The following is a 19,340-nucleotide window of genomic DNA, read 5'->3' as shown; positions in this document are numbered from 1 at the left end:
TTTCTAGCTTAAATGTGAACTAAAAATCAGCACTCGTAGTGCAGTCCCTATACAAGTCCAGAACCTTCATGAAGTGCGTGAAGAAAGAACAAAACAAAGAAACAAAAAATATCAAAAAGAACAAAATTAATGGGGAAAAATACCAACAGGATTGATAGGCCTATGAAAGAATATAAAAGCTTCTCTAAGTTTACGATAATTTTGGCTCCTAAGTCTGATGTCAATTTGGCTCTCTCCCTATAATTTTAAAACCAATTTGGCGCCCCTCGATTTTGGGGTCGATTTGACACCCCCTCGAAGTTCAACAGAACTTTACAGTTTAATCACGTTTTAATAATGAACAAGATACATGTTTGTGTCTCAATAAACAATTATTACGAGCGCGAAGCGCGAGCTGAAATTTGGAGATTTAGACCTCCAAATTGGTCATTTTAATTACTATTTGTAACCATGAAAAGATGGGTATCTACCCATAAAATAATAGATAATGCTAACGCAAAGGGCGAGCTGAAAATCTTTGGTTAACCCATCTGAAAACTGGACATTTTAATCACGTTTTTAAATAAGAAACATATTTTCAATTGAATCTATGCTAATACTGAACTGAAAGGAGTATTAAAAAGATGATATTGGTGTCAATATATACAGTATAATGATGCGAGGTGGACCCCTTAACGGGACATTCTCAGTTCTTTTTGTGATCACATGATACGTTACATACGTATCTAACTTAACATTAAAATTACTCATCCAAACCGATGAATATATATATTTGATATAGGCCTACAGACCTAAAGGGAGGGGGGGGGGGAGCATTTCAATGATTTTTTCGGGGAATTCATGAAGAGAATAATTATCTCGCTATCATCGCGAGTGCGAAGTGCGAGCCGAATATTCTATTTTCAGACCAGAAAACGAAGGATTTTATAAGCATTATTAGACATTTTGGAAAATTATTATGCGGATACGTTTGTCGGTAGATAAATCAACGCAAAATACAAAACTTAAATATATATATACATACATATATGTATATATATATATATATATAGATATATATATATATATTGGGGGGAGGGGTACATGGCCTTTTAATTCAAATAACATTTAGATATGTCTTGCACTATAAACAAAATCGGATAGGGGTTTCGTGTTATATCCATTTTTATGATTAGGACAACTAATTCTTCAGCTTTATTTTATTATATTTCGTTATTAAAGGTCAAGTCCACTCCTACAAAATGTTGATTTGAATCAATAGAGAAAAATCAGACAAGTACAATGCTGAAAATTTCATCAAAATCGGATATAAAATAAGAAAGTTCTGACATTTCAAAGTTTCGCTTATTTTTAACAAAATAATTATATGAACGAGCCAGTTACATCCAAATTAGAGAGTCGATGATGTCACTCACTCACTATTTCTTTTGTTTTTCATTGTTTGAATTATACAATATTTCAATTTTTACGAATTTGACGATTAGGACCTCCTTGCCTGAACCACAAAATGTTAAAATAATGGAATTCCACGTATTCAGGGAGGAATGAAACTTCATTTCACATGACAATGACGAGAAAATCAAAATATTTCATAATTCATATAATAAAATACAAAAGAAATAGTGAGTGAGTGATGTCATCAGTTCCCTCATTTGCATACCGACCGGGATGTGCATATAACTCTTTTGTGAAATGAAGCGAAACTTTAAAATGTCATAACTTTCTTATTTTACATCCGATTTTGATGAAATTTACAGTGTTATGCTTGTTGAATTTTTCTCTTTTTATTCAAATCAAGTTTTTGTTGGGGTGGACTTGTCCTTTAATAATGGAAGTGCATCGTTCATCATTAACCAATTCATCGCCATGATATAGGGGAGATAGGCCAATCCCAGACGCCGATCCAGAATTTTTCTTAAGGGGTGCATTATAGCATCCCCGCCGCCCCAGCCCACCCCCCAGAAATTGAGGTGGCCATGAGGTTTAAGGTAAAATTTAGTAAAAAAGATAAATGGCCCCCACCCTCATCCCCATCTGTACTTCAGTACTCCCCCCATCGATCGTCTCTCATTTCATTTCTCCAGACTCCAGTGGGTTTTTTTTCTTAATGTATTGCCCAAAATTTATATATTCACTTCACTCAAGTCAATTCAATTCAAATCTGCTCTTTTACGGAAACCATACGAAAATATTTCATCGCCACAAATCGTCGCTATATTTTGGCAAATATACCAAAACTCTTAAATACAGTCGGCTAACATTATTTAAGCGAGTCAAGCGAGAGGAGGGGATCGAGGGAACACATTTTCGCCACGAATTTTGAATTTTTACTCGAGATACAGGGCTGATATTCAGGTAAATGTACGTAATTAATATGATATAACTGATAAATTATATTTTTGATTAAAAAATTACATTTTCTGTCTCATCTTGACGCCGGTATTTATGAATTTTCCAACATTTTTTGAGATCTCCTCAGGCTCAGTCCCAAACGTATCAGATCGTGTACGGTACGGTGCCGGTACCTATGTCGACAGCACCATCAAGAAAGGACCTGAACTTTGAGGCTTGCCGCCGATCTCCGAAGACCGGAGGGAGGAAATATACAAGAACAAGGTACCCGCGGTATTATGGGTTTGGTCACCCATGGGTTCATATCATCTCGCGTGCGAAGGAATATCAGTCATATGCACGCGACACACACGACAAGTAAAAAAGATAGTGGGCTTTTGCCTAGACAGGAATAACCGTCGTTTCTGGGGATTTATTCAACAATTTCTGACATTTTACTGTAATCCCCATTAACCGACGGTAGGGTATACGTGTGGGCTCGCATGTTTTCTCATTCCCACCCTTTTGTCAATTCACAGTCCAAAGTTTGATGTAATTTTACACATCGAATTTACAATCTAAGGATGTATAGCCATCAAACTTTTAAACCATGATATTTAGTGAAGACAATATTTTAAACGATATAGATTAAAAGGCATGAAAAATTATACTTTACCGATGTTTAATTGGGTTGAACACGATCAAAATAGTCAATATGGCAGCCAAACTGTGAAATATTTACAAACGAACGGAGAGGGCGTCAACAATCACGAATGTGATATCGATATTGCTTTCGATATTATACGATCTGCTCCTTATGCGAGCGAAACCGCTACGATCACAAGTAGCAGACGACAATCAAACGATCACTTTAGTTCAAGCAGCATAAACGAAAGGCCTGCATGATGGATGCTGTAGCCAAGGGGATATTCGGGGAACACTTCACTCTCAAGCCTGACCAGCGGGAAGCGCTACAGTGTTTGGAGGACGGGAGAGACCTGTGGGTCCAGCTCCCCACTGGACATGGAAAGTCGGCGATTTTCACCGTCTTTCCGATATGGAAATCAAAGGTTATTAATTTTTTAATAGGCCTACTTTATTATAAAATATTGGGAAAATGATAACTACCGTAGTATTAACTTTGACATTCAAAATGCAGCTTTCATCGTTTAGACCCAGATCTAGGTTTGTGGATCACTTAAATTCAAGCAGTATAAACATATGGCCTATTTATACTACATAATCGTTTCAATTGAATATCAAATGGCACTAAAACACTTATATGATGCTATATCTGCATACTAGTCTAACACTGAACATAAAATGAGTGAAAAAATGATTTTAACAGAAAATATTTTTATAGGTTAGAAGTTCCCATAGACCACTACTCCAACTGACCAGACATACAGTCCCAGTTAAATCAAATACACAATTTATTACGTTTATTTACACCTTATTCTTTCTATTCTTCTTTCATTTTACACTATTTATTTTGTGTTGGGCTATTCTGATGACTGGCCACATTGAATGCATTTGTTTATTTCAATGTTTTTAAATCTTTTCTATGTGAACACTGACTGAAATTAAGTATAACGTCGATTATTGCAATCCACACAGTCAAGTCCTGGATCTTCTCGTATAGGCCTATACGTTCAAATCGCTGTACAGAGTTGCTATGATTGTCGTCTCAGGGGGATATGAGTCAATTTTGAAAAGACATTTCCAACATCTTTATACCTATCATATTTAAATGTCTGATTAAGAAACCTTCAAACACCCCCCCCCCCCAAAAAAAAGGGGGAACAAACTCTAAGAAATGATGTTAAAATTCTGCAATAGCTATCTATTCAAAGTGTTATTTGAGGGCTCCAATTATAGGCTTTATCATCGAACCATTCAAATTTGAAGGAAAGGGGAGTGTCTCCTTTGCGTCGCTATTATCACCACAATAGAGGCTATACTGCTTGTTTAAGACGACTCGTAATATTAGATCCATATTGACCTTTATACTCTCATGTAGGACCTTTAGGTCTAACTATTCTAAAAACGCAAAACTTTAAAGACAATCAGACCAATTAATGCTACACAGAGTGAACGCCAATTCAGATCCACCCAATCGGCTGGCAAGAAAAAAAAGGAGAGAAAGAGAAAGGAAGAAAGAAAGTGGGGTTAAAGAAGAATTATTGTCGACCTATGTTATAATGATAATAATAATGGATGTGTAATGCGCCAAATCCACTCGGCAGGGTGCCCGAGGCGCAGTGAAAGAAAGAAAAACACAGAGAGAAAAATACAAAGTATGTTATAATATATGAAATTATATTACGTGTATTTTTATTTCAGAACTATTTATGAAACATAATTTGCTTAAATGTTAGTCCCTACTGGTGCTTGCGTTGTCTGTTTGATGAGATAAATAATCCTGTTTAAGGAGATTAAATGGTTCTAAATCATCCCGTTTCCAAGTCCATAAATATACACCAAATATATTTCCTTGTATTCGGATTTTTCAAAATTATTGTATGTAGTGACATTGATTTTTTTTAATGACTACTACATTTGCCGCATTTAAGGTCTAAATATAAAACATTTCCAGTCCGTGCTTACGTTGACATTAGTGCATTGGCCATACAGTGGCGTACCGTGTGTCACGGCATGGGGGGACCAGCAAAACAAAATGAGTATACTAATAGAGGCATTTTAAGGGCAGTGCCATTAAACGGATATGTATATTACTGATAAAAAATAATGCGAGCGCCAAGCGCGAGCTGAAAATCTTTGATATTCAGACCTAAAAAGGGACACAAGCATTTTTTTGTAATTATGATACGTGCCCGTCTCGCTAAACAATGCAAAACTGCTGAAATGTTTGTATTTATTGACCCCAAACAGGGACATTTTAAGGACAATAGGCCTATTTTAGGAATCCATATCCATGTACATATCTCAAAAGCTACGTTTCTCTTCCCTTCTCCCTCTTTTTCTCCTTTTCCCGTTTTTTAAATATTTTTGCCAGCCGAGGGGGGGGGGGGTGCCCCCATGTCCCCCGTAGTCACTCCACTGATTGGTGAGATATGTCTACTCTTCATGACACGAGCGTAAATCCAGAGGGGGGTGGGGGTATGCATCCCCTCCCCCCACACTTTTCAACACAGAAAAAAAATATTCTTTAATTATCAAATGGTCAATAACTTTTAGTATGTGGATTTATCTTTAAATGCAGTCAAGGTGCTTAAATTGGCCAAGTTTTTCCATTTTAAAGATGAAAAATTTCTCACTCGGCCGCTCTGCCCCGCGCTTAATCTAATTTGGCCTTGACAATCACTACGTTTAGCTTATTGCAGAGGTTAATTTATATCCACTGCGTAATGGGAATATGTTTATAATAATTCAATTTTTTAATATAAGATTCCAATGACTTTTAAATATGATGATAACTATGGACCTTAAACGAATCAAACATCCTTTAAATATACACTTTCGTGAATATGGGGGAGGGGCTGTCATAACTTGGAATCTCTGTGGAAGCGCAGGAATTTTTCACCAAAATATAGGCTCAGTCTTCTTCGTTTCTTCCGAAGAAATGGCGAAGCATAGCTGGTCACTTTCACTTTCCTCCCCAGGTAAACATTGATTCTACTAATTTTCTTTAATTTGGATTTATTTTCAATTACATTTGAATTGCTTTCAGATAATTTTGAAATTATTCTGCAACATCTGTCGCAAATGAATTTTTTTTATTTTTGATCTGGTGTCACTTTAATTCCCAATGATTCGACAGCGTCAGCAGTGGTGTAATCACGGTGATCCAATTTTGCATTCAAAGATCTTCTTTTATTAGGATGATTATTCAAATTACGGTCACAATTACAACACCAGTAGTCAGCCATAATTACTAAAATGAATTAATGAATCAAATAAAATTACCACCAGCAATCAGCACACCTAACGTTATACATGGCAATATACGAATAAAATAATACGATACGATACACTACACGAAGATAAACGATACTAGTTATAATCGCGATAAATCGAGACATGAAAAAGTTAATAACGATAATGACGTCATTCAAGATGGCAACTTGCAAGAAAAACCGTCAGGTCAGGTGAAAATGTCTTAGATGACAGATTTCTCAATCATCCAGAGGATTTTTTTCAATAACTCCGGCCCAAGGTATGCAATTAGCTTAAGTTATCTATATTACACTGATAATGGAAACCATGAAAATGTCAATTTTGCCTAAAAAAAGTTTTAAATCGCGATCTATAAAACGCTAGTTCACTATACGTTGGCTGTAGGTAGGGGCCCCCTCCGCTTCAGTCTATGTATGGTGAGTGAGCCAACGCAGTTCAGCGGAACAACCAAAATACAGAGACTGAAGCTTTTGGTCTAGCTTTTGCCCACATAAAATATCACCAATAATCTGGTATTTCACATTCTGCTATGACACTTACCGAATCATTTAGATCCTTCCGTGACTTCTCCTTGAAGTTTTTTCTTAAAAAAATATGTAGGATATATTTTCTTGTCTTCTTGATCTTTCGTGAAGATTTCACGGAGATAAAATTTGGTCAGCGTAGATATCATTTTTCGCCTAAAGAGGGCGCGCGATTTATATTCATATCAAAGACACGACAAGGGAAAAATTAGGAACCTACACTATTTTACACGCAAATCGACGCAAGGCATTACGCGAAGTCCGTGAAGTGTCCAATCTTTTCATTGTATAGACTTTGGTATACCGTGACGTTCGTTAATACTGCTTGTACTGCTGGTTTCGTTCCAGGCATGTGTATTAAAAAAAAAAAAAATTATATTAGTCATCGTTTTAAATTAATTGCAACAAAAGTGTTATCATCGCCAATAGTAATCCTGAATTATGTTTTTGAAGGTATTTTATTTATTGGTGCCCATAATTAGTAAATTAATCATAAGAATTGCGCATTCAAAGAATTTAGACACAGTTAAATTACAGAGGAGCTGAATCAAGGTTGTGAAATTTATTAGCGCCACCAACGGGCTTCCTTGTATTTCCGTAGAAGAGACAAACGAAGTCACTTGCTAGGCCGAGGTTAGACCAAAAGCTTCGGTCTCTGTTATGTTGGTTGTTCAGCTGAACTCCGTTGGCTTCACACACCAAATACAGAGACCGAAGTTCTAGCGCGATCTGTACAGGGGACTCAATGGCCATATGTTTATGTGTATTAAGTTCGGATAATACAGGGCAGTGAAGTTGCGCGACAGCCGAGGTAAGTCACTGTTTTTGTTCCTTTTAACTTGCTTTTCCCCGTTTTTTGGCAATTAATGCCAAGAGGGAATATTTATTTGCATTTCGGTCGCGGTAATTTTCAAAAGTTTGATTCATTAAAGACAAAAATTGAAGAGCCCCGACGGGGGGATTTTGCATTGTAAGTCCCCTAATGGTGGCTGCACGATAGCGAGCCGTCTGTGTATGAGGAGAAATAAAAAATAAAAAATGTTAAAAAACTCCTCGAAACAGACGGCTGCCAGCTGTCTAGGCCGAGGTAAGCGAAATTTGCTCTTTTTAAATGAAATGAGTTAAATATCAATATGTATAATTTTGTTATGTATTGCTACTTACCGGAAAGAGCCCCGGTGCGTAGCGAGAAGGAGTTTCGGCAAATATTACTTCAGCAATGAAGCAATGTTTGCCGACTACTTCGAAATCTATGGTCAAACACGGTCCGGTGTACGAGGTTCGTATATATATACGAACCTCGTATTAGTGTGAGTGGGGTTTGGTAACCCAGGCCAGAGAACTCGTGGGCCGGAGACCAGGGGCCCGTTTCTCAACACCGTCATAAGTCTAACTTCTTGACTAAATCGGAGATAGTGAGCTAGGCCTACTTGCCTTCTAACCGTTTCACGAAGCCCTCTTTGCCAAGATCGCGGACAACAACCTGACTAAATGACACCTCCAAACCTGTCATAATAAGAGTTTAAGACATAACTTCTTTCTTAATGACGTAGCGGCATCATGCGTGGGTAGACTATGACATGCAAAAGTGCCTTGAAATTGGAAAATTATGATCTTACGTAATCAATCATAGAAGTTGAAATTACATTGCAAAACAGGTGTGATAGATCATTCATTAATAATTGTAATGCACAGAAACTATTAAATATGTTGGTAAAATGCAGCAAAACCATTCATTTTGAAATAGTAAAATAATTGAATTGATAAAGATTCTGTCCACGTCAGGTCATCCATAACTGGACTCGTATTCGTTGTTTTCAAACCCTTATTTTGATACATTCTATCTCTAATTTATGCAAATAATTTGTCGAATCGTGTGTTTCGGTATTTAAAGATTTTTTAAATTTATGTTAGACTATATTTTGATGATGTTTGGAACCATAAATAAACGTATTTTACAAAGGAAACCATTGCAGTTTACTTCCGTAAACTATCAAAATTTACTATCCCGGGGGTACCCATCTCAACGTCCACATGTGATTTTTTCGTCATGAAATGAATTATTCATAATTTCATTTTCTCAGCAATTGAATGCTCCAGTCTTCATGGTTTAAGTACATGTATGCATGGTACATATTTTGCCTCTGCTATTCTTTTGATTAGATGTATTTCCAAATTCATCACAATAATTGCAGTTTTATCATATTTTTGCTTTTTAAAAATTATGCTATTTTGTGACTAAGGCTATGTTTCGTCTGCTCTTTTTACCGATTGTATCGATATCAAGGTATTCTGGTTAGGAAGCCTTTCGTGAAACGGTTTAGTAAGATTGGAACTAACTCCGTGGTTGGTGGATAAAGATATGACTAACTTGTCCAGGTGTTGAGAAACGGGCCCCAGGACTCGTCTGTGTAATACTAGGCAGACATATGGGGCCGATTGCATGAAAGGGTCTTTGCAAGAACTGTCTTTCGTGTAGCCCATTTATTATGATGCGTCATGTGAAACGAATTTTTAAAAATAAATTACCTGCAAACATATTTTATTCATCCGTTAAAGTAAACAAAATCTTTGTTTATGAAATGATATGATATATCATGAAATTGTATACAAATTAATTTAAATGCTAGCTAACAAATTTTATTTGTTTATCATACATTTCAGAAATATCCCGCATACAGCGCATCATAAAAATGGGCGACACAAAAGACGGTCCTTGGAAAGACCCTTTCGTGCAATTGGCCCATGCTCTCCAAAATGGGGTAGAATGGGGTTGCAATAGCAATCCAAATAAAAGGGGAAAAAATAAATTATGCACTTCTACTTCTACGACGATACTCAGCAGGATCCATAAGTCAGGATGCACTTACCTCGATTATATGGATGAAGGTCTATCGTGACACAAAATCCTGACAATTATGACATCAAGGCACAAACTGGACCCTCAAAAAAATGGAAAAGTTCTGTCTCGTTCGTTCTCCTTCTTTCAAAATTGAAAACTAAATGGCCGATCGATACCGAGAACCAACGCGACATGGAGGTCTAACTTTTCCTTTTTTGAGGGTCCAGTTTGTGCCTCGATGTCAGGATTATGTGTCACGATAGACCTTCATCCATATAATCGAGGTAAGTGCATAAGTTATTTTTTACCCTTTTTTCGTGGGCCGGAGCCCAGGACTTGTCCGTGCTATTATTAGGCAGAGGGTACTCTCCAAAATGGGGTAGAATGGGGTCGCAATAGCACCCCAAATAACAGGTTCTTAAAGACCTCGATAGACGGGGCCGACACCGCTGTTGATGGTAGTGTACTCCAGAGGCAGACCACACTTGGAAAAAAAATTGTAAAAAAATATGCATTAACAAACCCCAGAAATTTATTATTAGAAGATGGGATGTAACTTGCCAATGTTTACGTCGCCATCTTGTCCTCTTTGTTAGTGGCTAAGCTACGAGACGCATATAGAGGGCAGCATGATGTTGTTACTTTCAATGATGAAACTTCCAACAGGTACCGGTAAGTTCTATTGTAACAAAGCTATACTTCGGTCACTGGCTCTTTCCGTCACTTGTAAAATTTTCTTTAACTCTTTCTTCAGCAGCATCAATCAGAGAGAGAAGAGTGAAACCCCCCAAACGATGGAGCAGGATAGAGATGGAATGGAGCCAGAGCTGGATGACATCTCTGAAGAAGGTGCCGATGAAGGCTTGAATGAAGATGATAAACCACTGAAAGTATCTGGAGGCGATAGCTTATCAAAGGAGGCATCCAAACCTGGGATCGTCTACCTGAGCCGAGTGCCCCCTCTAATGAGGCCACAGAGAGTCAAGAAGATCTTCTCGCGATACGGTGAAATTGGACGCGTGTTCTTACAAGCTGAAGGTATTAATGTATAGCCAAATCAATATTTTAGAGCTAAACGTGAATAATGGATTTTTATAGCAGTGAGCAATCACTATTCTGCAACTTTGACAAAAGGAAGCAAGCAATAAAAGTGTGATTTCCAGAGCAATATATGTCTGTCAGTTACAAAGATGCCAGAGCAATGGCATGATCATCATTACTCAGCAGGATCTTTGTTTTCTTTGAAAATTTTGCCTGGAAAAAGAATAAATTTGTAAAATGTAAACATGTTAAAAGTGCAATTTATTTCAGATGTCAGCTGCATCCTTTTGTCAATGTTAGAGGGTAATATTTTCAAATACCAATCATACCCCCTTTTGCACCCAACAGCAAGCTCGTTTAATTAGAGAAATGTAATCAAACAGGGTCAGTTCTGAAAATTTCATCAAAATCAGATGTAAAATCAGAAAGTTGTTTAACATGAGTTTTGCTTAATTTGAAACGCCCCACAAATCAATTCGATATTCACATTGGAAAGAAACTTAACTTTTTGTCTCTTTGTACTAACCAACTTGGTCTTTGATCTCGTTTCTTTAATTTATTACAAATTAACATTGCAGCCATTTTGAGGATTTCAGTGAATACAGTGGCTGAAATAGAAACTGCACATTTTCAATCATTTTAATGTAAAAACTTGTAAAATGTTCTTATTTTCCTTTCAGACAAATTTAACCGCAAGACCCGTAAAAAGAAAGGCGGTAGTAAAAGCAAGCGTTTCACTGAAGGCTGGATCGAATTCATGGACAAAAAGATTGCTAAGAGTATTGCCCTGACATTCAACAACACTCCAATTGGAGGAAGGAAACGGAGCATCTATTATGAGGAGCTGTGGAATCTGAAGTATCTTCATCGCTTCCAGTGGGCACATCTAGCGGAGCGTCTGGAATACGAACGACAGGTGCGTCAGCAGCGAATCCGTACTGAGATCTCCCAGGTCAAACGAGAGACAGGCTTTTACATGAAGAGCGTGGAACTCGGTGATCAGTTGGTGAAACAGGAGAAGAAGACGAGAGAGAAAGGCAAGGAGTGGATAGCAAGAGTTCGAGCTCATAAACAAAGAGTTACTCAAGATGAGTTCGAGGACACCAAGCCAAGGAAGTCTGGAAAAGTTTCAAAGAACACTTTGGGAATGATCTTCAAGAAAACCAGCAAGTCATGACAAGACATTCTGTGTTGCAAGGATTAATCATCGATAAATACCTGTACAAACTTTGAAGTTCATTTCTATTGCCAGGTAATAGACTGATTAGCCTTTGTAAATTATTGTAGATTTGATACCAATTCATGACGAAGTCCTTCTTCGCGATTTTATTATCTTATTGACATTATTATTTTATGGAGTCATGAGTATTATTCATATGAGGTAGTGTTGCCTTAATTTGGCATTTTTTTCCGCAGGAAAAGTAATTTCCTTTGCCTGTATTAATGAGAGGAAAATAATAAGGATTTCAGGAATATATTTTTAGGGTACACTTCTACAACTCATATTCAACTTTGTATACTAAATTATAGTCACAGCAAACAATCATTCCATGATAAATTCTTTAAATTCACAACCAAATGTCCCCATACCATCGTACTTGTAGATTTAGATCTAGTGAATTAACGTAAATGTGATTTTGTTAAATTATGAAATCTAAGCTGAAAGTGAACTGGGCACACTGAAGATCGCAAACACAGATACAAGAGCTGCGAAAGCGATTGTGATTTTTTGCATGGTCAGCCCCCCAATTTCAAAACCGTTCTGCAGCCCCCAAGATAAGCATATTTAAGATTCATGTATTATTTCGCTTCAATACAGACCAAGTAGGTGTTTCATAATGCAGTTCATCAGTTACTCTACAAGTGACATTACGAATGACTGGTAACCCTTTCTTGTAGTAAATGCTATGAATAATGTTTCATAAAACTGTTCATAAGTTACAAATGAGTTTACGAATGACTAGTGATCCTTTCCTGTGGTACGAATATATTTTATAAAATAGGTGTATTTTATTTCAAGCATCGCGATTGGCCAATACGCATCACATGACATCCAACTTCTTTGTGCATGTACGGCAGTGCAAAAGGTGCGCAACGAAAATTGACATTGCACGCTCAAGCAGACCAGTGCGGTAGAAGTCCCGGGAGAAGTCCAACAAAACTGTACTGTAACTTCTTAAGAATTTGTTTCTGTTATGTTTTTTTATCAAACAAATAATGCACTTGCTCTGCTGTGCATAAAAGTAAATGCAGAGAAAGCTCGGTTTCTTCAGATGGTGCACACTGGGCACTCGCCGCCAGCGGCTCATGCACAGTGCGGCACCTATCTAAAGAAACCTCGCGTGCTCTGCATTTCCACTAACGTACTCGGCTGCATGCATAATTTGTATAATATGCACCAAATTTGCAATGGTGTTAATTTTGCTCCTCAGAATGGATCAGCAGTCATTTATAAAGTCCGCTAATGACTTACCTACAGCTTTATGAAACATTATCCAGTAAATGAAATCAAATGTATGTACTCACTATAAGTCTTTAAAGCTATTCAAATGATTCATTCGTTGTCATCAAGTTTTCAATTTAATTTTTTTATGCAATTATGTGAATGAAATTTCAGGTCATCGGATCAAGTACATTCCTTGGTGCTTGTATGCGAAGAATATTTTGTTTCAAGTTTGTGTTCTCTCGTAAATATCAGATAAAATTTTAGAAGCATTGGCATGTTTCCGGGCAAAAGGAGCTCCTACTGACTTACTACATAAAATCATATTGTATGATGTCTGGACAAGATGACCAAAAGAAACATAGCCAATCCCCAGTTCATGCCTTAAATGTCATTTTTTATGGTATGGCCACTTTACCTTAGAGCCCTTTCATTTTTTTTTTCAATTGAAAAAATTCTGAAAAATTGAAAGAAGCACCAACAGTTTCCAGCCATTCGGTACCACAGGTTAGCCCTAGTGACCTTGATTATTAAATTGTATATATTCAGAAGGTAAATTTGAAGAAAGTCAATACAAAGTCAATACTGCTGCTATACTGCATTTTCATTGATAAGCTCATGAACAAAGATAGACCACATGGCCTACTAGCAGATGGTCTAATTCTTGGATCTTCTTACACCATCACCAACAGTGTAATGTTCACTTAGTCTGTCCAGCGCAGATGGTCTAATTTCCACTTCATCTGTATATTGTTTTTCATATTGTCCAACAGAAATTTTGTTCATACCAGTTCATCTAATCACATAGACTAAGCGGTATTAGACCAAGTGGATATTAGACCAAATGGGTCTAGCCTTTCTGGGCGCATCGTGGTCTAGTGGTTCTGACTCTCGCCTTTCAACAGAGGGTCGTGGGTTCGAATCCTAGCCATGGCGTGTTTTCCTTCAGCAAGAAATTTATCCACACTGCTGCACTTGACCAAGGTGAGGTGAATGGGTACCCGGCAGGATTATTTCCTTGAATGCTCTGAGCGTCGGTGATGGTAGCTCGAGCTAAAGCCGGGTTATAATAGCAGCACTTTGTATCCTCAGGCAAAAGCGCTTTATAAATCCAGCTATCATTATTATTATTCCTGGATATAAGACAAATAATGGGTTGAATAGGCTAAATTGCTATTTCACCAAGTGGTTAGTAGACAAATTGGTTGAAGATGAAATAGTATTAGACCATGTGGTATGAGAAAAAAATGGAAAGTATACAGAGTGGGTGTAGATTAGACTGAAAAATCCGCTGTTTCAGAGGAGTTTTTCAACATTTTATGATTTTTCTCAGTCCTCCTGGTGGTAGGGCATGCCGCAAAGCCAGAGGAAGTCTCCGCTGAGCATGTCCTGACTGAAATAGACTGATTTTTTGTCTTGTGAAGAACATAAGCCTATAGACACAGGATATTCCTGTTCTGGGTGTTCATGGTATATGGTAACATAAATGAATACTTTGTAAGAAAATAAGAATAAAATAACCCACGAAATATAAACAAAAATCTGCCTATCGCAAAAGAATAATTAATATTAAAGTCATCTAAATTCAAAACATACATAAGAATTATGAAGTAATTACCTTTTTTTGTTCTGTTTCCATTGTTTATATGTTGAATATATTATGTCATTAATTTCATTATTATTTTCTCATAACGTATCATTGTAAGACATACAATTTTTTTTTTTAATGAATATTCAGAAAGAAAAACAATAGGAATTGTGTACCAGCGAGGTGAATTTGAGAAATTGACAGAAAAGGAGAGAAGAGAATAGAGTGGGATAGGGAGATACATGTATCTACAGGTAACTCTGCCTAAGTCAAACTTCCATATTAAAGTCAAATATTTGCCTTAAACAAAACAATTATTGTATACCAGACTATTCAAAAACTTGTATTATATTTCTCTTCTACACCAAATTTCTCCAACTTGCAGAGATGAGATATCTGTGATCCCAAAACATTCGACTTAAGTAGAGTTACCTGTATACCTCATATGCAAATATCTTATAACTTAATGTATTGGCTCCAACAAGATAACAAAAAAACAGTGACAGTGGAGGGTTGTTGTACTATCAAGGTATATCATTTAAAAAACAATGTGCATCATAAAAAGTAATGTGTGTGGTGACAAGCTGTAGTGCACTATTAGAGCTCAACGGGACATCTGCATGTAAGAGAAAACAAAATTATTGAAATACATTACATCCTCTTACTTCTCAAAATTGATCATATCTGGCATTTTAGGGACAAATTGATCTCATGTTGTTTTGTTTTCAATATCATTAGGCATTACTTGACCAATTAAAAGTTAAGATGTGATTGTTTAAAGGACAAGTCCACCCCAACATAAAGTTGATTTGAATAAAAGGAGAAAAATCCAACCAACATAACACTGAAAATATCATCAAAATCGGATGTAAAATAAGAAAGTTATGACATTTTAAAGTTTCGCTTAATTTCGCAAAACAGTTATATGCACATCCTGGTCGGTATGCTAATGAGGGACATCACTCACTCACTATTTCATTTGTATTTCGTGATATGAAATATTCTGATTTTCTCATTGTCCTGTGAAACAAAGTTTTATTTCTCCCTGAATATGTTGAATTACCATTGCTTAACATTTTATGGTTCAGTCAAGTTGGTCCTCATTGTCAAATCTGCAAAAATTGAAATAATGTATAATTCGAACAATAAAAAATAAAAGAAATAGTGAGTGAGGTACATCATCGATTCTCTCGTTTGCATGTGACTAAATTGTGCAAATAACTATTTTGTGCAAAATTAGCGAAACTTTAAAAGTCATAACTTTCTTATTTTACATCCGATTTTGATGAAATTTTCAGCATTATGCTTGTCTGATTTTTCTCTATTGGTCCAAATAAACATTTTTCTGAGGTGGACTTGACCTTTAAAAGTTGAAAACCCCAAAGCTACAGATGGGCATACTGTCATTGATTTCTCTGACTGTTAACCAAACATGGGTGCCAATTCTGTATAAAAAAGGTTAAACGATTCTCACCGAAAAGCATGAAAAGGGTACTAAGTTGCCTACAAAAAAATTCAAACATAAGTGTCATAAATTTATGGCTTTAAAAGGACCCCTTTACAGTAAGGGAGGCGTTTGACCCCTGTTAGTCTCTCACACATTGTCATAGTTACAACTTACAATGTAGACTACATAGAGGGAAAACCGGAGTGGGCTGTGTTCCAACGAAGATAGCTATGAGAAGTAGATGGATGTATGGAAGAGGTAGGCCCCAAAAATTAATCGACAAAGAGGTATTCAAGCCTTCCATGACAGAAAATCTTCAATACAACATATAGAATAAATAAAATGAATACGAAATGTTCAAAGAGAGGAAGATATTAACTATTCTTGATTTTGTTAATTTATTTATTTGTTTATGTATTTATTTGTTTATTTATGTGTGAATGTAAATATTTATTTATTTATTTATATTTCTTATTCACCCATGCATTTATTCATATACATGTATTTATTTATTCATTATCATTATCATTTTTTTCTCTTCTCGACTTTCCTTCCTTTCCCTCCTTTCTTTTTTTCCTTTTCCTTTTATTTTCTAACTCCTCTCCCTTCTTTTTTCTCCTCTTCTCTATTTTCCCCTTGCTCTCTCTTTCTCTTCTCCTTTTCCTCTTCGTTTTCCCTTTTTTTCCCCTTTTTTCTCCTTTTCTTCCTTCTCCACTTTCCGGTTTCACCTCTACTTTCCATTTTTTTCATTTTCATTTTCTTCCTTTTCCTCTTCCATATCCCCCTTTCCCTTCCTTTAGTTTATTTTTCTTTATTTTTCTCTTTCCTTTCCTTTTCTTCTTTTTTCTCCCTCCCTTTCTTTCCTTCTCGTTTTTTCTCCTTTTCCGCTTTCCTTTCCTTTCCCTGCTCACTTCCTTTCTTTTCTTTCTCTTTTTCTCTTTCCTTTTCTTTCCTTTCCTTTTCTTTACTTTCCCCTCCTTTCTTTCTTTCTTTCCGTCCGTCCTTCCTTCCTTCTTTCCTTCCTTCCTTCCTTCCTTCCTTCCTTCCTTCCTTCCTTCCTTCCTTCCTTCCTTCCTTCCTTCCTTCCTTCCTTCCTTCCTTCCTTCCTTCCTTCCTTCCTTCCTTCCTTCCTTCCTTCCTTCCTTCCTTCCTTCCTTCCTTCCTTCCTTCCTTCCTTCCTTCCTTCCTTCCTTCCTTCCTTCCTTCCTTCCTTCCTTCCTTCTTTCTTTATTTGCTTTCCCCTCATAAAGAGTAATTTGAAAATAAGGCACATTTCTTAAAAAGGGGGAATTTTCATTGAAAAGTGGGGTATTTTCCTTCGGGATTTTTGTTTGGGGTGCCCCTCTGCCTCCGGTTCCGCCCCCAGTTTTTTTCTTCATGTTTTACAAAGTGATCTTAAAAAGTCTTTGACACATAACAGTAGTCCGATACAAACAATAGTTGAATTAGTAAAATGTAACTAATAATGATCATCAGTTGTTGATAAACATGTTCTATGGTAAGCCTTTTCGGCTTTCTCTCTCTCTTTCCTTCCTTTTGGGGCGGTGAGGTGATACTTTTCAAACTCAAACTTAAATTATAGCTCTCTAAAAAAAAATCTTACATATTCATTGAAATTAATATTAAAAAAAAAAGCACTTCTACTGGATTTTCAAGGAGGACACTCTTATTCCGCGTGGGATCGCCAAATTTCCACCCTCCCCTCTTTAACATTTTTTTTACCACCCGATGACAGAGCTGCGACGAAAGTAACTTTTAGTAAATTGTCTTGCCACATCCCGTAGAGGGCAGCAACACTTTTTAGCGAACACTGCATGTGTCTTCCTAAAGCTAATGAAAGTGTATTCCAATTTTGAATGTGACGTAGCATGATGACTTTATAGATCACAACAAGTTACATACAGTTTATCAACTATTTTGTCATGGTATTCGATCGATATTAAAATGTTCTTTTTAGTAGACCCCTATTAGGCATTCCCCCTGTTATCATGCAGTTATTGGTTATTATCATACATGAATATATTTTTTTTAATCATTATTAATAATAATTTTTTATTATGTATCATAATGATTATTATCACTTTATAATATTTATCACTATTGTTGTTGCTGTTTTAACCAAATTAGGGGATCGAGAGAAAGCTGGCATAATTTTTTTTTCCTTTTTAAAATGAAAAGTTAATGTGACAATGTTTACACGATGTTCAGAAATTGATATCGTAATCATTTTGCCATTTTTCTCCCCTTTTTTGGTGAAGTGGCCCCAAGCCCCCAATCTGTTAGCCAATGTTGTGACTAACGTTTATGCTTTACCCTTAATTTCAATGGTCATAATAAGGGTGTTGGGTTTCTTGAGTTGCCGAAACCTTTGATTTTTTATTTGGTTTTGCTGCAGACTTATTAGTCACGTTCTTGGGAGCCGACTATCGACGGGGACTTTCTAGCAGGGTCGTTAGTCATAAACTGGCATGTAGGAGGGTCGCTTGTCGTATTTGATTATGACTAGCGAGTCTCAACGCCAAATATGATTAGCGATCCACTTCTCTCATTATGACAAGCGACCCTCTTCACCCATTATGATTAATGCCTTACTTCACCTATTTTGACGAAAGGCCCTCTCATTCCATTCTGAATAATGACAATCTAATTTGATTATGATTGGCGACCCTTAAGATTAATAAACCCTTTTCCTTTTTATGAAAAGCGACCCGTTTGAGTTATCATCTCTGTGGATTAGGACTAACCAACCTAAGAATTGATGACCATCTTTGTGGATTATGAAAAACGACCCTCATCTTTTATCCTGAACAACCTGGTAACAACCTTCTGACATATGCATAGGCGGATCAAGGGGGCCCCAGCCCCCTCCCCCACCGGCGGAGCGAAAAAAAAGAAAAAGAAAAAGGGTCAGAGAAAAAAAAGATTAAAAAAAGAGGAAAAATAAAAGGAAGACGAGTAAATAAGATAAAATGAGGGAAGACTTGGGGGAAAAAAAATCTTCGCGCTCGCATTGCCTGTTCGATAAGATAAATATCTTGCTCAATAGGCTGATATGGAGCTTAAAATATCAAGTTTTGAAGTCAATATACAAAACATATTTCAGCTCGGAAATCGATCTTTCATTATTTTGTTTAATTTACAAATTTATTTTTAAACAGTGCTTTGTAAAATATCAGTTTTATAGTCTGAATATCAACATTTTCAGC

The 19,340-nt window shown here is 36.5% G+C and overlaps 1 protein-coding gene across 4 annotated transcripts; it reads left to right on the top strand.

Annotated features, from left to right (window-relative positions):
* The first annotated feature begins 2,180 nt into the window (after positions 1-2,180).
* Positions 2,181-14,702, top strand: LOC129261467 (activator of basal transcription 1-like). Of its 4 annotated transcripts, none has more exons than XM_064100974.1 (3): positions 2,181-2,355; positions 10,373-10,653; positions 11,337-14,702. In XM_064100974.1, exons 2-3 carry the CDS (start codon positions 10,410-10,412, stop codon positions 11,831-11,833), a joined length of 741 nt encoding a protein of 246 aa, XP_063957044.1. In that variant the 5' UTR covers positions 2,181-2,355; positions 10,373-10,409; the 3' UTR covers positions 11,834-14,702. The 4 variants fall into 4 exon arrangements, with proteins under 4 accessions (XP_063957044.1, XP_054755504.2, XP_063957070.1 ...); XM_054899529.2 differs by having other exon boundaries at positions 2,243-2,355; positions 10,370-10,653; XM_064101000.1 differs by having other exon boundaries at positions 2,243-2,361.
* Positions 14,703-19,340: the final 4,638 nt, after the last annotated feature.

This window comes from Lytechinus pictus, chromosome 1, assembly GCF_037042905.1.
Source record: "Lytechinus pictus isolate F3 Inbred chromosome 1, Lp3.0, whole genome shotgun sequence".
NCBI lineage: Eukaryota > Metazoa > Echinodermata > Echinoidea > Temnopleuroida > Toxopneustidae > Lytechinus > Lytechinus pictus.
The sequence above is the reverse complement of the archived record's forward strand: the minus strand, read 5'-3'. Positions and strand labels throughout refer to the sequence as shown.